The 21,274-nt window shown below is 36.6% G+C and overlaps 1 protein-coding gene across 1 annotated transcript in view; it reads left to right on the top strand.

Annotated features, from left to right (window-relative positions):
- LOC136866047 (very long chain fatty acid elongase 4) overlaps positions 1–21,274 on the top strand; it is a 95,143-nt gene that overhangs the window by 30,394 nt on the left and 43,475 nt on the right. Inside the window, exons 2-3 of the mRNA XM_067142679.2 lie at positions 10,327–10,433; positions 18,480–18,667. Coding sequence (XP_066998780.1) covers positions 10,355–10,433; positions 18,480–18,667 — 267 coding nt within the window. The 5' untranslated portion in view covers positions 10,327–10,354. The remainder of the gene's footprint in view (positions 1–10,326; positions 10,434–18,479; positions 18,668–21,274) is intronic.

Below are 21,274 nucleotides of genomic sequence, written 5' to 3' on the forward strand. Positions count from 1 at the left end.
GTAGTCTAAATCACCAGAACCTTTGTTAGTCATACATTTCACATTTTATTTCATGGACTTTATACAAAGCTTGGTTACTTAGAACTCATATTATATCACTGAGTTTTATCTTCTTTTTGACATGATCGTAAGAAAATGTGGCTAACACCCAAATGTAAGACACTACAAAAGTGTGAGACAAAACAAAGAACAAAACTGTTGGTGTCTATTAAATCAGAAACAATGCTTAACAGGACAGCCAACATTTGCAGTAGAAAGGGATCTAGGGGCAAGAATACCAACATAAATATATAAAACATCCCATTTTTCCCCATGAAGGTCAAGAAATAATGTGTCATGTAAAGTTCAGTTTTCTGCAGTCATATATTCTAAAATGCCATACATTCTGGCATATTTTTATATCCTGAAAAATAGGAGGACAAGGCCTAAAATGGAGGACATGCCCTCCAAAAGCCAGATGTACAGCCACTCTGTCCAAGATCTCATTCTCCTTAGACCCTATAAACTCATTTCTACTCTTGGGCAGGTTTTCATACTCTCTGAGCAGGCCATTCCTTAGATCACTTCACTCTTGGTGTTGGAATTTCAAGATAAAGAGAAAGTATGATAAACACAAAAAAAAAAATGGAAGGATGAAAATAAAAGTTTATAGAGATGGTAAATTTGGACAAACGCAGAAGAAGACATAAAGATGCATTTGTATTTTCTCTTTTTTGCCACTCCCATTTCCCAGATTAGCCATCATTGTGTTTACTCTTTGCATATTCTTATCCTCTTTTCTAGTTTCCCAATTCTGATGTATAGTATATATTTACAGCCAGCTGAAAGTAAAATTTATCCATCCCTTGTTTTTTAAAGATCATTAAAGCAAAAAGTGAGAAAAGTGGTCTTCTTCTTATAGTGCCTTCTCCGTTAAGGAAGGTTGGCCACAATCACAGTGAAGTCTGTATGATGTTCGGCTGTCCTTATCATTCTACTAGAATCTAGTGCTGTCCAATCCCATAAGTTCCTCAGCCAAAAGTGTTTCCTTTGACCATAACTCCTACATCCATCAATTTTACACTGCATGATCAATTTAAGAAGGTAGTGGTAGTTTAGCTAAATCAAATCTTTTAAGTGCCCATCCATGGATCTCCATATCTTTGTCAATGATTTTGAATAAATTCACAATAAGCTTGTTTGTTGTTTGTCTACCTCTTAGTCTCATTTCTTGATACGGGGTAGGGTACGAGGTGAGATAAATTCATATGGCATGATTTTATGGCTGGATCTCAACCTCAATTCAGGAGCTAATGAGGATGAAATTGGATAAGGAAGTTGAAGGAATTGGCTGTGGCCTGTGAATTTGAACTGTCCCAGCATTTACCTGGAAGTAAAAATGGGAAACCACACAAAACCATTCTTAAGACAGCCGACAGTGGGATTCGAACCAAATGCATCTTTCAAATGCAGAGATTGGCTCCAAGGTTGTAGTGCATTAACATCCTTGGCCACTCTGCTCGGGTTACAAAAAGCTAAAATGCTGAAATTTTGCATACACTTTTGATCATGTACTTCGGTTTTGTCAAAAATGTTAATTGCCAAAGGATGGATAAAAATTTGATAAGAAATATTTTGTTACACATGTGTAAGCAATAATTTTCATTTTTGCTTGTATTGATGGATGTAACTCACTTTTCACAATCTTGCTTTATAACCTAATGTTTTTATTCCACCTAATCAAAACATTTTATCATTTATGAATAGGACTAGTTTCGACCATTTGACTTGGTCGTCTTCAGCTATACATTTATATAATTTAAACTAAAACAAGGACACAATCATTAAATAAAGTGGGGTTTGTAAACCCTGAGCTAAAAGTATAAATTTATTGTGAAACACTTTAGTCCACGGGCCTTAGATGTTAGGCCCCTTTAAACAACAAGCAAGCAACTTTAGTCCACATTAAAACTTGGATTTTTACTCTACTCTAGTCTTCTAAAGTAATGAGAATAGACTAATTTAAAAATCTTGATTCCAATTGTGTACAGGTTGCATTAAGTATTAAAAACATATTTGGTCCATATTGAAAGGAGACTAACATACAATAAAGGAGAGTACAAATGATCCACCGTATATCAATACAAAATATGTTGCTAATACAAGAAAAAAAAATTCTCAAAAATACACACATCTTTGTCAGCCAGGTATCACATAGCGGCCTCGAAGGATATCCCCATTTAACGCCCTTAAGGACTGATGCAAAATCACTTTAAGAACATCGGGATATCCTTCAAATATTCAATCTTTGATGAATGATTATTTTGACTACCGATACTTAGCTGTTTTTTTTGCTTTACGCGCACCGACACATATAGGTCTTATGGCGACGATGGGACAAGGAAGGGCTAGGAGTGGGAAGGAAGCAGCCGTGGCCTTAATTAAGGTACAGCCCTGGCATTTGCCTGGTGTGAAAATGGGAAACCACGGAAAACCATTTCCAGGGCTGCCGACAGTGGGGGATCGAACCTACTATCTTCCGAATACTGGATACTGGCCGCACTTAAGCAACTGCAGCTATCTAGCTTGGAACTATATACATCAGATTTTATGCTATGGATCATCAACAGACAGTGATATACATGTTACTCTCATAAGATTGAATGTGTTCTAAACGAAATAATTTCTTCACGGCCCAATTTTAACTATTGTTTTTGAGCATCTCAACAACCATTATTAGCTTGTTTTTCCTGTAATTTGAACATAATCTTTTGATTTTTTAAAGAACATTTGTTATTTTGTTTGATGCAATTCATACACAATTGGAACATTTCTATCAAGATTTTTGAATTAGTCTATTCTCATTACATCAGAAGACTAGAGTAAAGTAAAAATCCAAGAGTTTTAATGTGGACTAAAGTGTTTCCCTATGTATTTATACTTTTAGCTCAGGGTTTACAAACCCCATTTTATTTAATGATTGTGTCGTTATTTTAGTTTAATTTGTATAAATGAATAGCTGAAGATGACCAAATGAAACGATCGAAGCTAGTCCTATTCATAAAAAACAAAATGTATTGATTAGGTGAAATAAAAATATTAAGTTATAAACCAAGATTGTAAAACGTGAAATTTTACACACTATAATTATTTGTGTGTACACAGATTCTTCAATAATCAGTCTTCCTTACAGACAGAGAATATTATTTTCTTAACATTGATACCACTTCTTTTCATTCTACTCTTGTTTATTCTTTAGACCTTTCTTTTACTCTGTGCATCTTAGAAATTTTATTCAATTTGTCTATATAACTTGATTTCTATCCTTTGTTACTGGCCCACTCTCAACCACTCATTTCATAAAAGTTATGTAATATGCCTTACACATTATTACTTCTTTACCTTACTTTAGTATATCTTCATTCCCTAGGGTATTCCATGCTCTTCAATAGAAAAAAATCCAAGTTGAATATTTGTACTGTTTTCCATATCTAGTCTTGTCTTCTCCATCTTCTCCATTCATTCATCCACTCTCCTGGTTCATAGTGATGGTGGTGATCACTGTTTTACAGGAAATTACAACTAGGTAAACATTCCCTCTTAACACTAATCAGAGGAAAAAATAGAAGAGCTCTCATCCTTCAATGAGAGGGGTATCTATCAGCAAAAGAAAGGGAATGGCCATGAGGGATTTCCTTGGGTTCACAAAGTTAATACCAGAAGTATCAGAAGAAAACAGGAGCTGATCAAGGTAGGTCAGATGGGGAAGATGAATGTGAGAAATCTGGTTTAAGAACATGGATGCAGTACCATATTCAGCTAGTGTTGCCAACCCACGCTACTGCTGTTATGACTGCAGGGGATACCGTGGATATATTCTACCACCCCCACCCACAGGAGTTCTTCCTTGCTATAAAATTTTCAACTATTTTTCTCTACCCTGGTTTACTCATAAATACTACTCATCTATTAGTTGAAAAACAAAAGCGGAAGTTAATGTTACCATAACAATTCAATACAGTCAAAACTGATTATAATGACTCTGAAGGGACTGCCAATTAATAGTCATTATAGTTGCACAAAGCAATCATTTTGTTGTTGTTGTTGTTGTTGTTGCTAAAAATGTCATATCTGTAAGTTTTAGGCTGCACACTTAACATGATTAATTAACAGAATAAAGTGAAAACTTCAAAAGACATAAGTGAAATAAGTACTGTACACAAGAACCTCATTTATCCGGATTAAGTAGGACCGGAACTGATCCAGATTATCGAAAATCCGGATAATCCGGAAAAACTAAGAAACAAATACAGTACATGTTATATAATATATTAACATAAGTTGTACAGTAATATCTTTTGTCAACTGTACAAAAAAATATAAGAACACTTTTCTTATATTTATGACTGTTTTATGCACTAAAATAATGTGTGAGCTTTTTCTGTTTTACATTTGTATAGTGTTTGCGCACAGCACGAACACAAAGATGTTTTACTAACATCAGTTCTGCCGGTGTGGTTTCAGTCTGGGATTCTAAATAGGCCATCAGTGTGTCCAGCTGCATTGTTGCATCTCCACGAGTCAATGGTTCTTCTGACAGAGCGCCAGGTTCGCTTTCGAATTCACCATCACTCTTGTCATTACCTGCCGAGGAGCAAGAGGCAATAATTTACTCATCCATCATTATGCCATAACCTGAATTACAGTCATTTTTCAACCAGTCATTTACATCGTTAACATCTACGACCGAGCATTCAGGAATGCGTGCAAATGTGTCAAGGAACTCAGAAGAGTCCATGGCTTCCCATTCTCAATTCCGGGCAAATGCACCTTTGATAGACCACAGCCAACTTACTTCCAATTCCTGTCCTTAACTCTCCTTGGCAGAAAAGACATTCAAGAAGAATCGGCCCCGTAAAAGAAATACTGTACAAGTAAAAAAAATTTTAAATTATTTTCTATCCGGATAAACTGGAGATCCGGATTAATGAGGGCTGGATAAACGAGGTTCTTGTGTATTTGCAATACAGTATTTGTGGAGCGGGACTGAGAGGATTTTTTCTTCTAACGTTTACACAGTACGTACAGCAATAATATGTCAAGCAAAATATACTATAATAAGTAAGGAAATATGTAGCAACAATGTAAATTGATCAATAATGTTGCACAAGGTCTTGGCTAATAAACAAGATGTTCTCTCTGTCCGTCCAAATTGTAGAAATCGTTGAGTGTGATAGAGCCAGTTCTTTTGTGATGCTGACACTTGTTTTGCCATTTTGTAGTCACCACATTATGTGTGACTTTTCCTCGATATTAAACCCTTTCTTTTGCAACATCTTCACTCTACTGAAAACAGAGACTGAAAATAAGCTTTACATTGTTGCCAACAATCCATCCCCAAATGCGTAACAAACAAAAAATCAACACTGGATGATATAGTGGATACATTCCAAAAATGTGATAAAAATATGTCGTTTTATATAACATGTCATAATAAATGATGTCATACTAAGCAATTATTTTAAATACAGTGTTTGTATAGGATTTAGAAAGTACCATTTGATTTCGCAGAAATATCCAATAGTCACTAAAAGCGATGTCACAATAAACGATTTTGACGGTATTACATTAAATTAGCCTCCAATGAAGTAATCAGAACTCTGGCTCTGTTGACTGCAGCATCAGCATGTAGTACGTACTGTAGCCCACAGAGCAGAATAGTGTGTCACGGTAGCTCTGATGTCAGAGAAAGCTCCGCAGCCTCAAGTTGCTTGACTGACTGACTTCATCCACACTAAGTACATGAGGCAGTGTTCCAAGTCTCTTTCATAAGGCAGCAATGGCAGTGACACTGTTTGAAAATGCTGTTTTTTCTTTCTTAAATGTACTTAGCTTTTTTTCCAGAGCTATAATACAATTCTAGTTTCAAGCATTGGTAGTTGGAAAAAAGAAATTACTTTGGTTTCATCAGCAAACATGTTCAGCTCCATAGTGCAATGGTTAGCGCTATTAGCTGCCATCCTTGGAGGTCCAGGTTCAGTTCCTGGTACTGCCAAAGATTTAAGATTTTTTAATCACTAAACATCAATGATTAAGTCTCTAACCTGTTCCAAACGTATATGATGCAGCAACTTTTACTGGTATGTCCCATAGCTCCATCGAATGCTATTTTTGAAAGGCAAGATGTATCCATTCTCAAAATATGTTCACTCCACAATTATTTTGCTCTGATAACATCACATTCTTTGTGTATATTTTCACTGCAAAGACAATCAATCCTTGCAGAACCTCTTATTGATCTTAAGAATGTCATTTTGGCACATGCTACCATCTGAATTTCCAAGTACCCACGTTTCACTCCCATAAAATAAATCATTGGTACAGCTATTACCTTTTAGACTTAAATTGTGTTCATGTGTTTGTGTTACTCCTCAATATGCTCTGCATAAAGCTACATATTAGTCTAAACTTCTTGATCTTGTGAGTGAAATCAAGTCACACATAAGTGAAAGTGAGGCATTTTTGCCAATAATCTTCCTACAATTTTCATTCTCGCTAAAAGGTTATACCACTGCAGTCAACTACAGTCAGTGATCCTAGAAGCAATAGTGGAACTCTATGTAGATCGGCAAACACTTAAACCTTTCAGTGCCAGCTGATCTTGCAGATTCCAATACAGAAATTACCATGCTACTTTACCTGAAAATGAACTCCTGACTTTTTTAATAACTTGAGAAGGATTATTGTACAAATATATCATACTTTTCAAGAATTAGATCTTTTTAAAAGACAAATATTTTTTATTTGATACTTTTAGTTTTTATATATTCTCAGCAGAATAAGAATATTTAGCACAGATCTTTAAAAAAAATTACTCATCAGAAATAATTTTTTAAACAATTATATAAAGGGGTTGATAGAAATTCACTTTGCGAGAAAAAAGCCAACCAAAATAACCTCAGTGATCAAACAAACATTAAAGATTCCCCACTCTTCGCTCTACTTAATTAAATCACATACTGTATCAGTAAAGCACAACACTTCAAACTTTTGAGGTGTTATTATAAGGAAAGATCTTCACTGGGGTAATCACATAAATGGGATTGAAACTAAAGGGTACAGATCTCTGCACAAGGTTATGAGGGTATTTAGGGGTTGTAATACGGGTGTAAAGGAGAGGGCATATAAGTCCGTGGTAAGGCCCCAACTAGAGTATGCTTCCAGTGTATGGGATCCTCTCCAGGAGTACTTGATTCGAGAACTGGAAAAAGTCCAAAGAAAAGCAACTCGATTTGTTCTGGGTGATTTCCGACAAAAAAAGGTAGCGTTACAAAAATGTTGCAAAGTTTGGCCTGGGAAGACTTCGGAGAAAGGAGACCAGCTGCTTGACTAAGTGGCATGTAAAAAACTAAGAAACAATGTTAGGTTTCAGTCCACCCAATCAATACTCATCACTTTACAAGTGAAAAACTATTTAATTAAAAAACATATTAAATATTAGGGACATGTTTCGTCTCTATTTGAGACTTCATCAGCCATAAAACCATGTGGTAGATTACAAAACTCATTGTTCAGAAACTGAAACAAATAGAAGAACCCGATGCCTTTTTAAGGATTACTCAAGAAACACAAAAGATATATAAATATATATATATATATATACACTATTTACACAAGTTCTGAGCTGTCAGTGGAGAGATGGCGTGGAATGACATTAGTAGATGAATAAGTTTGAGTGGTGTCTTTAAAAGTAGGAAAGATCACAGTATGAAGATAAAGTTGGTATTCAAGAGGACAAATTGGAGCAAATTTTTATTTATGGAAAGGGCAGTTAGAGATTGGAATAACTAACCAATGGAGATGTTTAAATTTCCAGTTTCTTTACAATCATTTAAGAAAGGCTAGGAAAACGACAGATAGGGAATCTGGTTAGAGAATCTCTCCTACAGAATTCACAACTATTGGAGATCACATCATATCAACCTTAGTTTCGTCGTTATGCGCCTTTTGACTGGTTCAATTTGGACTCTTACTAATCAATGAACTCTATTTCAACTATTGTTTTTGCATAACTGAAGGAACTTTATCCTCAATAATTAATCCATGCTTCATGCATTGATGTATTTTAATGTCCACAATACAGTAGAGTCTCGTTAATCCGAACTAATTGGGACTGGAGTCTGTTCGGATTACGAAATTTTCGGATTAACCGGAAAATATTTTCTAATAATAACGTTATTGTTTTTATGTCCCGCTAACTAATTTTATGGTTTCCGGAGATGCCTAGGTGCTGGGATTTTCTCCCGCAGGAGTTCTTTTACGTGCCAGTAAATCTACTTACACGAGGCTGACGTATTTGAGCAAATTCAAATACCACCGGACTGAGCCAGGATCGAAGCTGCCAAGTTGGGGTCAGAAAGCCAGCGCCTCAACCGTCTGAGGAAAATAGCTTCTACAATACAATACACTGAGCTCGATAGCTCCAGTCGCTTAAGTGCGGCCAGTATCCAGTATTCGGGAGATAGTGGGTTTGAACCCCACTGTCGGCAGCCCTGAAGATGGTTGTCCGGGGTTTCCCATTTTCGCACCCGGTAAATGCTGGGGCTGTACCTTAATTAAGGCCACAGCCGGTTCATTTCCACTCCTAGCCCTTTCCTGTCCCACCGTCGCCATAAGGCCTATCTGTATCGGTGCGACGCAAAACAACTTGTAAAAAAAAAAAAGTACAGTACATACTGTAATTTCAAATGTCCATTCTTTAGCAGTTACATCAATAAAATACTGTATACATTACAGTAGGGTAGTTAAGAAACTGTAGAGGAGAAAACAACAATGAAAATGACAGTAGCGAGTGGATGGAAGCTGACTGTCATCAATTACAAACAGACCAAGAAATCGTAGCTATGGTGGAGAAAAAATCTGAAGCTGATGAGGAACAGAGTGACGACAGATGCCGCGGCTGCCTTAGAACTTGCCGTACACGACGTCGAGCAACACTCCGCTGCTACGCCCACTGATGTGATGTTTATGAGACGCTGGTTTAACACTGCATCTTCAAATAGGTTCCAACCACTATGGCAAAAGAAACTGACAGACTTTATATAGATAAACAACCAGTGATTGATGGTTTATGATGTGGAATTATGTTTACATTAAGTAATTGTAGTAAAATATGACTAATAAAATGCAAGTAAATCTTCATTCTATAATATGTTCTTTCATTTCAATAAGATTTCTTTTAAAAAATTGAATATTTCAGTTCGGATTAACCGGACTTTCGGATTAACGGGGTTCGGATTAACGGGACTCTAGTGTATCTATTTTTTACTTTAACAACCCATGATTGTTTTTAACTTCACAGACTGCCATCGTTCAATGTATTCCACGACAAATTCTTGCTGTTAATCTGTACATATTGTTACAATCTAAGTCTAATGTTATTCGTTATGCTGAACGAAACATGTCCCATTATTTAAGACACCTCATGATTATTTTATAATTCAATGAGTGTATTGTATTGAGTAGGTGGTTGTAAATAAAAGGATTTTATAATTTTAATTCCGATGGTTCGGGGGCTGGGTGTGTGTGTGCTGTCTTCAGCATTAACATTCACCACAGACAGAGCCCTGTTCTCAGACATGCAGGTTGCCTATCAGGTGTCAACTCAAAAGATCTGCACCAGGCCTCTCCCGAGGTCACACGCCATTATTATTATTATTATTATTATTATTATTATTATTATTATTATTGCTATTTTGCTTAACGTCGCACCGACACAGATAGGTCTTATGGCGACGATGGGACGGGAAAGGCCTAGGAATGGGAAGGAAGCGGCCGTTAAGGTACAGCCCCAGCATTTGCCTGGTGTGAAAATAGGAAACCACGGAAAACCATCTTCAGGGCTGCCGACAGTGGGATTCGAACCCACTATCTCCCGGATGCGAGCTCACAGCTGCGCGCTCCTAACCGCATGGCCAACTCGCCTGGTATTGTTGTTGTTGTTGTTGTTGTTGTTGTTGTTGTTGTTGTTGTTGTTGTTGTTCTCACGGTTACATTCTAGGGAGATAATTCAAGCAGTGTCTTACTTTCAGCATTTAATAACACCAAATTCTTCTGACATGGAGAACAAATATTGCCTAATTTGAGACAGACATTTGGTCCACTGGAGGTATTGCATTTCCTTACCTGCCACCAAGGGAAACCTCTTCTAGAGGTTACAAGGTCACCCAGAGGGTTTGCCAGGATATGATTGCAAATAACTGTCTATAATTTTATTTTTTTAATGCCACTTATGAATGAAGTATTGATTAAAACTGTTTTTTTTTTTTTTTCTCTCTGTTGTTCCAGGTAACCGTACCAAAGAAACAATACAAACATGGCAGAAATTCTAAACTCTACCCAGAGTGTGCTCAGCAGTGCATACAACTACTACCTCTGGACTCTGTCCTTGTCAGGTAAGTTAGTTCATATTAGTTATGAGACAAGAGAAAGGAGGATGTCAATGCAGAACCAAACAATAGAAGAATGTAAATAATTATACTAAAAAAGGCACTGTTTCATAAAAATAAACATTGAATTTTAGGCTTAAAAGGCAACTCGTGAAATCTGTAGACCAACTTCTTCAAGGGTAAATGAATTACCTTGTTGGAGTGGTTTCAAATACTTGCTCTGCGACCATCTTCAGCAATAAACTCCCTTATAAAAGAGTGGTAGTCCAATTCTAGGAATTGATCTCTATGTTTGAAATGGTGTGATCAAGAGGACGTTGCTTGTGCTCCATAGTTTTTGTGTACTTTCATGGTATTTCCTTGTGCCAGTGCTACTTCAATAGTATATTAATGAAATGTAAGTACTTTCGTTGATTTTTTTATATTTGTAATAGAGCAAATGAGTGGTTATCAGTGTAAAAATGTCTTAAATGAGATTTCATGGTGCATTTGGTGCGTATGTAAACACGAGTACTGCCAACACCTATATCACTGAACTGCTTGTAAGTTACAGCTGAACTATTGATAACCTGGTTCAAGGTTTACTATCTCTGCATATTGGACAGGGGGCACAAGTGTTCTTCATTGTTCTATCTCTATCTTTCTCTTTTTCTTTTCTTTTTTGTTGCTGTTTTATTTTTAATTTTCATCAATATGAACCTCTGTGCAGAATGTTCTAAGTCAGTTTCACACCATGATTTAAATGCCAAAATTCAGTGTTGTGATTGTAGTCAATGGTTCCATAATTAAAGGAAGATGACATTAAATTCTTACGAAGTGAAGAAAAATCTTGGCGCTGTTTTAAGTGTTTAAAATCTAGGTGTGAAAGTGGAAATTGTGAGATGTTGATTATCGAGGGTGAATTGGAATTATACAAAATACTTCATTCCATAGACCATGAAGTAAAAGGAATTAGGGAATCAAATCGCCGATCGGAAGAAGAACTTGGAAAATCTCTTCAACTTAGCACATGAAAAATTAGATGAGAATTCTGATCTTCTGAAAAAGCAAGCTGAAACCATCCAGGCATATTTAATTTCTATAGAGAATATTAAAAGCGAGAATGCTTCCCTGAAAAAGGAGATATGTGACTTAAAAGTGCAAATATATGACCAAGAACAGTATGGAAGAAGAAACACATTAGAAATTTATGGAATTCCTGATAAGCCAAACGAGGACACTTATGATACAGTGAAAAAAATAGGACAGGCATTAGATATTTCTATCACCAACGATATGATTGAAGTTTGTCATCGTTTGAAGAAAAACCTAGGCCAGACAAGCAGAGGAATCATTATCAAGTTCGTCAGAAGCAGTGATAAAGACCAAATTCTTCAGAAACATAAAATTAAAAGAAATCTAAACACAACTGACAATGGTTTCAGTACTCCCTCGCCAATTTATATCAACCAAAGTCTCTCCAGAAATAGGAAAATTACGGTATATTTGCTCATGCAAGAAGAGTTAAGGCTGAGAAGAAATACGCCTATCTGTGGGTAAACTATACTGGTGCCATTCGTCTAAGAAAAAAAAGTCTGATAACTATATTTACACATTAAGAGCACTGGATGATGTGAACTCTTTAATGTAAAAAATGTCTTCTGAGAACAAAATTTCATTATTGTATTATCAGAATATGAAAGGTCTAAATTTTTCTGATTATTATAGGGAAGGTTTTGGTAATGAAAGATACATATACACCTTGAGGACGGTAGGGGATGTAAAGGGTCTGATGGTACAGATGCTCAAATGAACAAAAGACTAGTTTATTCATATATTATCAGAACCTTAGAGGGTTAAACACAAAAATTACCAAAATATATACGAGTTCTCTTGCAACTGAATTTGATATTCTGGTATTAACTGAAATTTGGCTTCACAGTGGTGTTTTCAATAATGAAGTCATTTGCAATAGATACAATGTTTTCCAGCAGGACCAAAAAAGTAAAAGGGAAGGTGATGTTCTAATTGCTGTTTCAAAAGATATTGTCGCAGTTAACATTGATTTGAAATTAGGGCATGTAGAAGCATTCTGCATAGAAATTATATTAGTGCAAAAGAAGTACAATATACTGGCAGTATACTTTCCGCCACATTCTAGTACGGAACTATATAAAGAATTTTATGACAGATTTGGTAGCATAGACAAATTGTTGTACAGAAACACATTGATTTTAGGTGATTTTAATCTTCCTCTAATAAATGGTGCAAATTTTGATCTGTTGCTAGAGGGGCAAAGTTACAAACTCCTTTTGAATTTATTGCAATAACATAAAATAGAATCTGTGAATTCCATACAGAATTCATACAATAAAACTCTAGACTTAATTTTAACAAGTTTGGCCAGTATCAATAATGTAACCAGAGAATCTCTTCCTTTAATACCTGAAGACTCTTACCATCCTGCTCTGTCATTTGAATTATCTATTAAATGAACCAGTTCTTCAATTAAGACTCAAGTGGTTGAAAGTTACAATTTTCATAAAGCTAATTTTTATAAACTGTATGTTCAACTACAAGAGGAATTGTGGAGGGAATTGGACAACCTCAGGGATTAAAATGAGGCACTTACTTGTTTTTATAGAATAATTAGTTTGGTGATGGAGGATGCTGTACCAAAGAAAAGGTTTTATAAGATAAGAACTTATTCATCGTGGTATACTAATGATATTATTTCTTTCTTCTTCTTCTTCTTCTTCTTCTTTTATGACCACATAGGATCACTTTAGTCAGTCCGTCGTTCAGGTCTCTTTGAAGGGATTGTTCGGGCTTTGCGGTCCTCCCAGTACTTCTTCAGACGCTCCGATCTTCGTGCCCTTTCCTCAGTTGAAAATGTGCGTGTTGTTGGTTTGTTTTGTGTAAGGGTAAAGCGGAGGTTTGTATTCTTGAGTTTTGTATTCAATTTTATCTTATTTTTGGTGTCTTCTGTTGTAAGGCCTATTTCCTTCAGATCCTCTCTTACTTCTCTGATCCATTTACATCCTGTTGTGGTATTTTTTGAGACGAGATTGTGTTGTACTAGTTGTTTCAGAAGTCTCGAGTCCTGCATCCTCATGATATGTCCAAAGAATCCCAGTCTCCTCTTACGCATAGTATCTGTAATGGGTTCTAGCTCTTTGTACACGACTTTGTTAGGTATTAACCGCCACTGTCCATCTTTCTGATATTTTTTGTTGATACAGGTTCTTCCAATCCTCCTTTCAATTTTCTGAAGTCTGTCAGTCTTTGATTGTTTATTCAGGTAAAAGAGTGTTTCTGCTGCATATGTAGCTTCCGGTTTTATAACTGTGTTGTAGTGTTTTATTTTTGCATTTATTGATAGACATTTCTTTTTGTAGATATCCCATGTTAATTTTTGTGCTTTAGCTAATCTATTTGTTCTTACTTGGATTGAGATTTTTTCATTTAAGTTATGTGTTATTACTTCTCCAAGATATTTAAACTGAGTTACTATTTTGATTTTATTACCATTTATGGTGACTTCTTTTAGCTGTGTTGGTTTTTGGGGCATAATTTCTGTTTTTTCAAATGATATTTTGAGGCCAATTTTATTTGCAATGTTTTGAAGTTCTGATATCTGGGTTTTTGCTTCTTTTATGTCCACTGCTAGTAATGCTAAATCGTCAGCAAAACCCAGGCAATTTGTTTTGATTTTTCGGCCAATCTTTATTTTGGGGGGACATTTTCTAAACCATTCCCTCATTACCATTTCTAGAGCACAGTTAAATAATAGTGGTGAGAGCCCATCTCCCTGCCGTAGTCCAGTTTTAATTTCAAATGTCTCTGATGTTTCACCCCTAAACTTCACTTTTGACTTGGTATTGGTGAGAGTCAATTTTATCATGTTTATTAATTTGGGGTGTAGTCCAAGGTGTCTTAAAATTTTAAACAGAGATTCTCTATGGATGCAATCATAAGCTTTCTTGAAATCTACAAATGTTATCACCATATCTCTGTTTCTTCTCCTGTTATAGTCCATTATCAACTTAAGACTCATGATCTGATCAGGACAGCTCCTCCAGGGTCTGAAACCTCCTTGATATTCTCCTAGTTCTTTCTCAAGTTGTAAACTTATCCTATTAAGGATGATTATTGAAAATATTTTGTATGTTATATCTAGGAGAGAGATTCCCCTGTAGTTATTAGGGTCGGTTTTGTCCCCTTTCTTGTGCAGAGGATTATTTCTTTATTAAAGTTGAAAGAATATCACAGAACGCGATCTAAATTTTCAGAGCATCACTTGAAGAAATACAAGGACATCAGAAGAAAATCTAAATCTCTGATCCAAAATGCACATAGAGCATATATTTTCAAATCTGAGAAAAACATCAGAACTAGTCCTGAAGATTTTTGAATTTAATTAAATGCAGAAGGAAGAACAATATGCTTCCAGATTCAATGACATTCAAGGGAACATCATTAAATAACAGTAAGGAGATTGCAGACAACTTTGCTGAGTTTTTTAAAAGTGTTTATTCAGACCAAGCATCTTCTTACGTTATTACTGAGACAGATAAATAGCAAGTATCTCACATCTTGCCAATAGGTGGTATCAGCGAGTGTGAGTATAGGGAGGCAATTAAAAATCTTAAGTCGAGTAAGTCAAGTGGACCTGATGGTATACCTGTGTATGTATTAAAAGGATGTTCTGAAATACTTATGAAGCCTTTATGTAAAATTTAATTATAAGTACTCAAATATATCTGGATTTATGGAAAATTAGCAGCATATGCCCTATCTTCAAGTCTGGTGATAGTGCAAAGCTGGAAAATTATAGACCTGTATCAATATTGTGTGCTCCGGCAAAGTTTTTTGAACAAATGATTTATTGCCAAAATTTTGCTCATGTAAAATGTTACATTACTCCCTTTCAACATGGTTTTTTCCTGGGCACAGTTACTAATCTTGTGAATCTTGCACAAGATATTTATAATGGAATGGAAAATAGGAATAAAACAGATGTTATTTACACTGATTTTTCAAAAGCCTTTGATAAACTGGATCACGATATACTATATCAATCAAATCAATCACTACTGATCTGCATTTAGGGCAGTCGCCCAGGTGGCAGATTCCCTATCTGTTGTTTTCCTAGCCTTTTCTTAAATAATCACAAAGAAATTGGAAAATTATTGAACATTTCCCTTGGTAAGTTATTCCAATCCCTAACTCCCCTTCCTATAAACGAATATTTGCTCCAATTTGTCCTCTTGAATTCCAACTTTATCTTCATATTGTGATCTTTCCTACTTTTAAAGACACCACTCAAACTTATTCGTCTACTGATGTCCTCCCACGGCATCTCTCCACTGACAGCTCAGAACATACCACTTATATCACAAATATTATTATAATATTTATAGATCCACCTTTTCAATACAATGAGAATTGTATTCAAAATGAGAATAGTTACTTGTAACATACCACTTAATCGAGCAGCTCGTCTCCTTTCTCCCAGTTCTTCCCAGCCTGAACTTTGCATCATTTTTGTAACGCTACTCTTTTGTCGGAAATCACCCAGAACAAATCGAGCTGCTTTTCTTTGGATTTTTTCCAGTTCTTGAATCAAGTAATCCTGGTGAGGGTCCCATACACTGGAACTATACTCTAGTTGGGGTCTTACCAGAGACTTATATGCCCTCTCCTTTACATCTTTACTACAACCCCTGTACCCTTTATTAACAATCATATTTATGTGATTACCCCAATGAAGGTCTTTTCTTATATTAACACCTAGGTACTTACAATGATCCCTGAAAAGAACTTTCACCCCATTAACGCAGTGATTAAAACTGAGAGGACTTTTCCAATTTGTGAAACTCACAACCTGACTTTTAACCCCGTTTATCATCATACCATTGCCCACTACCAGGTGTTAGAATGACTCTGGGGGAATGGCACAGCATTCTTCCTGCAGTGCTGTAGCAAGTGCATTTAGTAAAGTGGGTCATTTGGGTTTGGAGTGAAGTCACCATTCTAGTTCATTCCAGAGGTGTTCCATAGGACTGAAGTCAGGGTTGGCCTGTCCATTTCTGGACGCTTATTATCAACAAATCACTTGTAATTAGACCCAGATTTATGGCAGGGAGCATTGTCATGTTGAAACACACAGTAATCATCTCTGATTTGGTCTTCTGCCATAGACAACACACAACAGAAAAAAAATGCCCTCATATCCTTCTGCCTTTTCTTTTTTATTTTGCTATTTGTTTTACGTCGCACCAACACAGATAGATCTTATGGCGACGATGGGATAGGAAAGGCCTAGGAATGGGAAAGAAGCAGCCATGGCCTTAATTAAGATACAGCCCCAGTATTTGCCTGGTGTGAAAATGGGAAACCACGGAAAACCAATTTCAGGGCTGTCGACAGTGGGGTTTGAACCCACTATCTCCTGGATGCAAGCTCACAGCTGCGTGCAACCTTCTGTCTTTAACATGCTCTGTAGTGTTATGAGAGGATCTAGTCCCTTCCATAAAACAAAACACCAATCCAGCCCACTTTCACCCCACCTCTGCCAAATTTCAGTGTAGGCACTTTACAGGCTGGCATATAGCGTTTGGCTGGCATTTGTCACACCTATACCATCCCATCTGACTCCAAGATGGTATAGCCTGATTCATCACACCGAATGACATGTCTCCAGTCATCCACCGACCAGTGGCAGCACTCTTTACACCAACAAATACGGCACTTAATGTTCACCAACGAAATTTGCGGTTTAGGAACGGGTGCCTAAGCCTTGGCAAAGTCATGCACAATTAGTGGCACAGTAGAATTCATGAGTGATAGTGACACATGATGTCAAGCAATTTTCCCATTTCACCTTCTCAAAGCTCCATGGTCCCTGTCGGTCAACACACTTGGTCTACCGGGCTGTGATTTTGATGTGATTGTGTCTTCCCATTTCCACTTCACAGTCACATCCCCGACAGTCAAACTGGGTAACTTGAGGAGGGTGGAAATGTCCCTGACTGACTGCTTACCGATGTGAGAAGCTATAAACATTCCACATTCAAAGTCACTAAGCTTCCTTGCTCCACCTACTCTGCAGGTACTGGTATTTCAAAGCACGGAACAACATGCAGCCCTCAGCCAGCTACCTTCCATAGCAGCAGCAGTGGTTGTAGTGGCATCTAGACTCTAGTTTGTGTGAACATAGAGGTGCCCAGATACTATTGGAATAGTGTATTTATATAAAACTGTGACAAAAGGTAAACACTAACATATGTTCTTTATAAGCTGTGAACTTTCCTCCAAACAATCATTGTTAGAATAATGTACTTGTGTGGTGGGTATCACCAAAATCTCTGATGCAGTATATAGGTCAGGGACTACAATGTTAAGCCCTTCTCGAAATTGAAATTTTGCTTCATAGTAATTAAGTGAGTGACCTGTAGATGTCCATACGGACAGTCAAGATAGACAGCTGAAGTACTCTCAAGAACTGAATATAGTTCTCTTTTGCTTTAGTTATTCCCAAATAAAATTGTTAATGCAGCTTTCCTCTTTCCAAAGAGAAGAAGATTCTTATTTGAGTCCCAAGAACAATCACATTTTCATCTCTTTTAAATGTCATAAAACAATTAGCACTTAATGATAATATGCATTTGATGATTAAACTCATTCTGAAGTGACATTTTGGATCCTACCAATAACCTGACATGAAAATCTCAATGAAATAAATGTATTCTGATGACTTTCTGAAATAATTACATGTAATGACCATACCTGGAATAAATCAAATCAACTGATTCAATAAACCAAAATACATTGTATAATAGTTCTCTTCAACTTGAAAAAAACTCCAGAATAAATGTAAATAACAATTCTCAAATGTATGAACAAAAGAGTATCTTAAATCCAAAATTACAGCCAAAAATACATTTGAAATTACTTTACATTATCTTTTTTTTTAATTCTTAAAAAGTAATATAAGAATTACATTACTTACAAGTATAATGCCCTGGTTGTTATACTACTATAAACTTGAATTTATCTGTGTGTTTACAGACAGCAGGACGAAAGGATGGCTGCTAGTCGACTCACCAGTCCCTACTTTTGTATATACAGTGTTATACCTGATCATCGTGTGGATCGGGCCAAAGTTAATGAAGAATAGAAAACCGTTCCGACTAACGTGGGCACTTGTACCTTATAACCTTGCCATGGCAGCTCTCAATTTTTACATAGCTAATGAGGTAAGTTTTCATGTTGCAGTGGTTTGATCACAAATCAGCACAAACATAAGAGTGATCACTGAATAATACCCCATTAGAGGTTTGTCTTTAATAGTATTGATTCAGCATAATGGTCTGGCTCCATGGCTAAATGGTTAGCATGCTGGACTTGAAGGGGTCCCAGGTGTGATTCCCAGGCGGGTCAGGGATTTTAACCTTCATTGTTTAATACGGATGGCTTGGGGGCTGGGTGTGTGTGCGCTGTCTTCATCACTAGAATTCATCCTAGGTAGGGCCCCATCCTCACAGACACGCAGGTCACCTATACGGCGTCAACTCAAACGACCTGCACCAGGCCTCTCCGTAGGTCACACGCCATTAAAAACATAATGACAGATGCAGTAGTAGCACCCAGGATTCAAGCTTGGGAGAAGAAATTTGTACACCATTCTTGAGTGGCAGACGAAAGGGAGGTAGTGCAATAGATTTTTTTAAATTGTTTAAAAATATTTCAACCAAAGGATGGTTAGGTTTAGGTTCTCAATCATAGGTTAAGTGCTAATATAATTTTTCTAAAATTAAGTGTCAATTTTTAATGGCTGTTTATACTAAATTATAAGCTATGAGACCAATAGTATTACATGGAAACTGAAACCATAAGATATAACTTTCTATTTTTAAAATTTCAGCTGCATTGAACAGTAAAGCCTCACAATCTGGCTTGCATCTCTATTAAACTGTTTTTGCACTCCTCTCTCATCCTTTCCTTAAATAATAATATAATCAGCAAGTTGCATAACTACAATCTTCATCACCTGCTGATAAATGCATTCCACTATTTTTCTCAGTTCCTGGGATGAGAATTATGAGAAGTCCTTGTTACTTTACTGGTGGTGGTTTAATTTTGATTTTGTGTGGCTATTTCTAGCCAAGTGCAGCCCTTCTATGAGGGTGGGCAGCATCTGCCATGTGTAGGTAACTGCGTGTTATTGTGGTGGAGGATAGTGTTATGTGTGGTACTGGTAGTGGTGATAAACAGTTTTCCTCTACAAACATATATAGAATTCCATCATTTTTGCACTATGCTGAGTACTCAGCCCAAAAGCTGGTTGGATCCTCAATAATTCTGCCATTAATTGCCCTGGCATTGTTGCAAATGCATACTAGGGAAATGAGGAGTGAGGTAGTTTCTCGCTGCCTTCCTCACTGAGCCAGCCGTTGTTATTACATATCAGTCTGCCAAGCCCACTGAAATACATGCGTCAACCGACTCTATACGCAACATTTTCTTACCATTCATAACAGGGACCAGCTTAATATATTTGTACTATTTATACATTGACCTCAAGTAAGTGCCTGTCAATTTTGCTGTTATACACCTGGGATATAGGAGTTTGCCCCTGACCCACTCGGAGAGTCTTGTGGCACAATAGACTGCTGCGCAGTACTCCCAGCCCACTCGCTTCAGCAGCCTGGCATGCCCACTTCCTTTACTCTCCTCTCAGCCCACAGCATTCGACTGCATTCAGCAGGGTGATATAAGCTTGACGATTCTGGCTTTACCCCGCATATACTACCAAATGATCGCTTCGCACTTTTATGTGGATCACTCGCTAAATGATGCATTTTCCTAGTTACGTATTGCAAAATATGGTGATCTGGAGTTGAAATTGAATATCGTTCCTGCACTCTAATCATCATTTCAATAACAATAGAACTTTTATTAGATGCTATAATCAATCTAAATTTCAAATGAAAGAAAATATTTTCAACAAACTTTGCTCATTGTAGACAAATAAATAAATGAAGAAAAAAATATTGATGTGCAAAAAGAAGAGTTTCAGTTAACATACAGTACATACTTTGCTGAACACTACTACTTGTAGTGGAATTACTGTGGATAAAAAGGACCATTAACATTGTCTGAGTTTAGAAGAGACTGCCTTGCATTTGGATGAAGCCTGCTAAACTAAAATTTATCTCCATAGCAAAACATGATGCTTGTGTACTTAGTACTTTCTTGATGATCTGGTGCAGTTTTGGATAGTTTTGTTCATGTCTTTTTCAATAAGAAGTTACATCTTCTTCCACTGTGCAATTTTGTTCCAAATATCTTTCCAACTCAACTGTTGGAGTAGCTCTTTTCAAGAAGCAAAACTTCATCACTTTAACAGGTCATTGAGTAGGTATGGAGTTAGATGGCCCCAGGATATTAGACTCTTTGGCAGCCATATGCACCTCCACAAAGCTGAATGCTGACATTTTACAGATTTTAGCACTGTCAATCAAGAATTCCAGCAAGTATTGTTGGTGGATTATTGCAATGTTTCCAAGAGCATTAACTAGACTACTTTGCGTAACGTTAGTAACAAGTTCTTTCATCTTAGTCACAAGAGCATCAATCTGAGGGCAGCTAACAGACATGAACTGAGTATTAAATACATTTCCTAGCACTAGAGTGAGCATGTAAAAGACCCAATCCACTCTCATATAGTCATGCAGTGTGCCAGTAATGTTGGCACATTGATGGGTTGTGAAAGGCACTAGTTTCAAAATTGTCTCAGTGACACCAATAGACATACATTGGCTCAGTTGTTCTCTTCAAATGTTATTGCCTGTTTTAGGTTT

Source organism: Anabrus simplex, chromosome 3, assembly GCF_040414725.1.
Source record: "Anabrus simplex isolate iqAnaSimp1 chromosome 3, ASM4041472v1, whole genome shotgun sequence".
Taxonomy (NCBI): domain Eukaryota; kingdom Metazoa; phylum Arthropoda; class Insecta; order Orthoptera; family Tettigoniidae; genus Anabrus; species Anabrus simplex.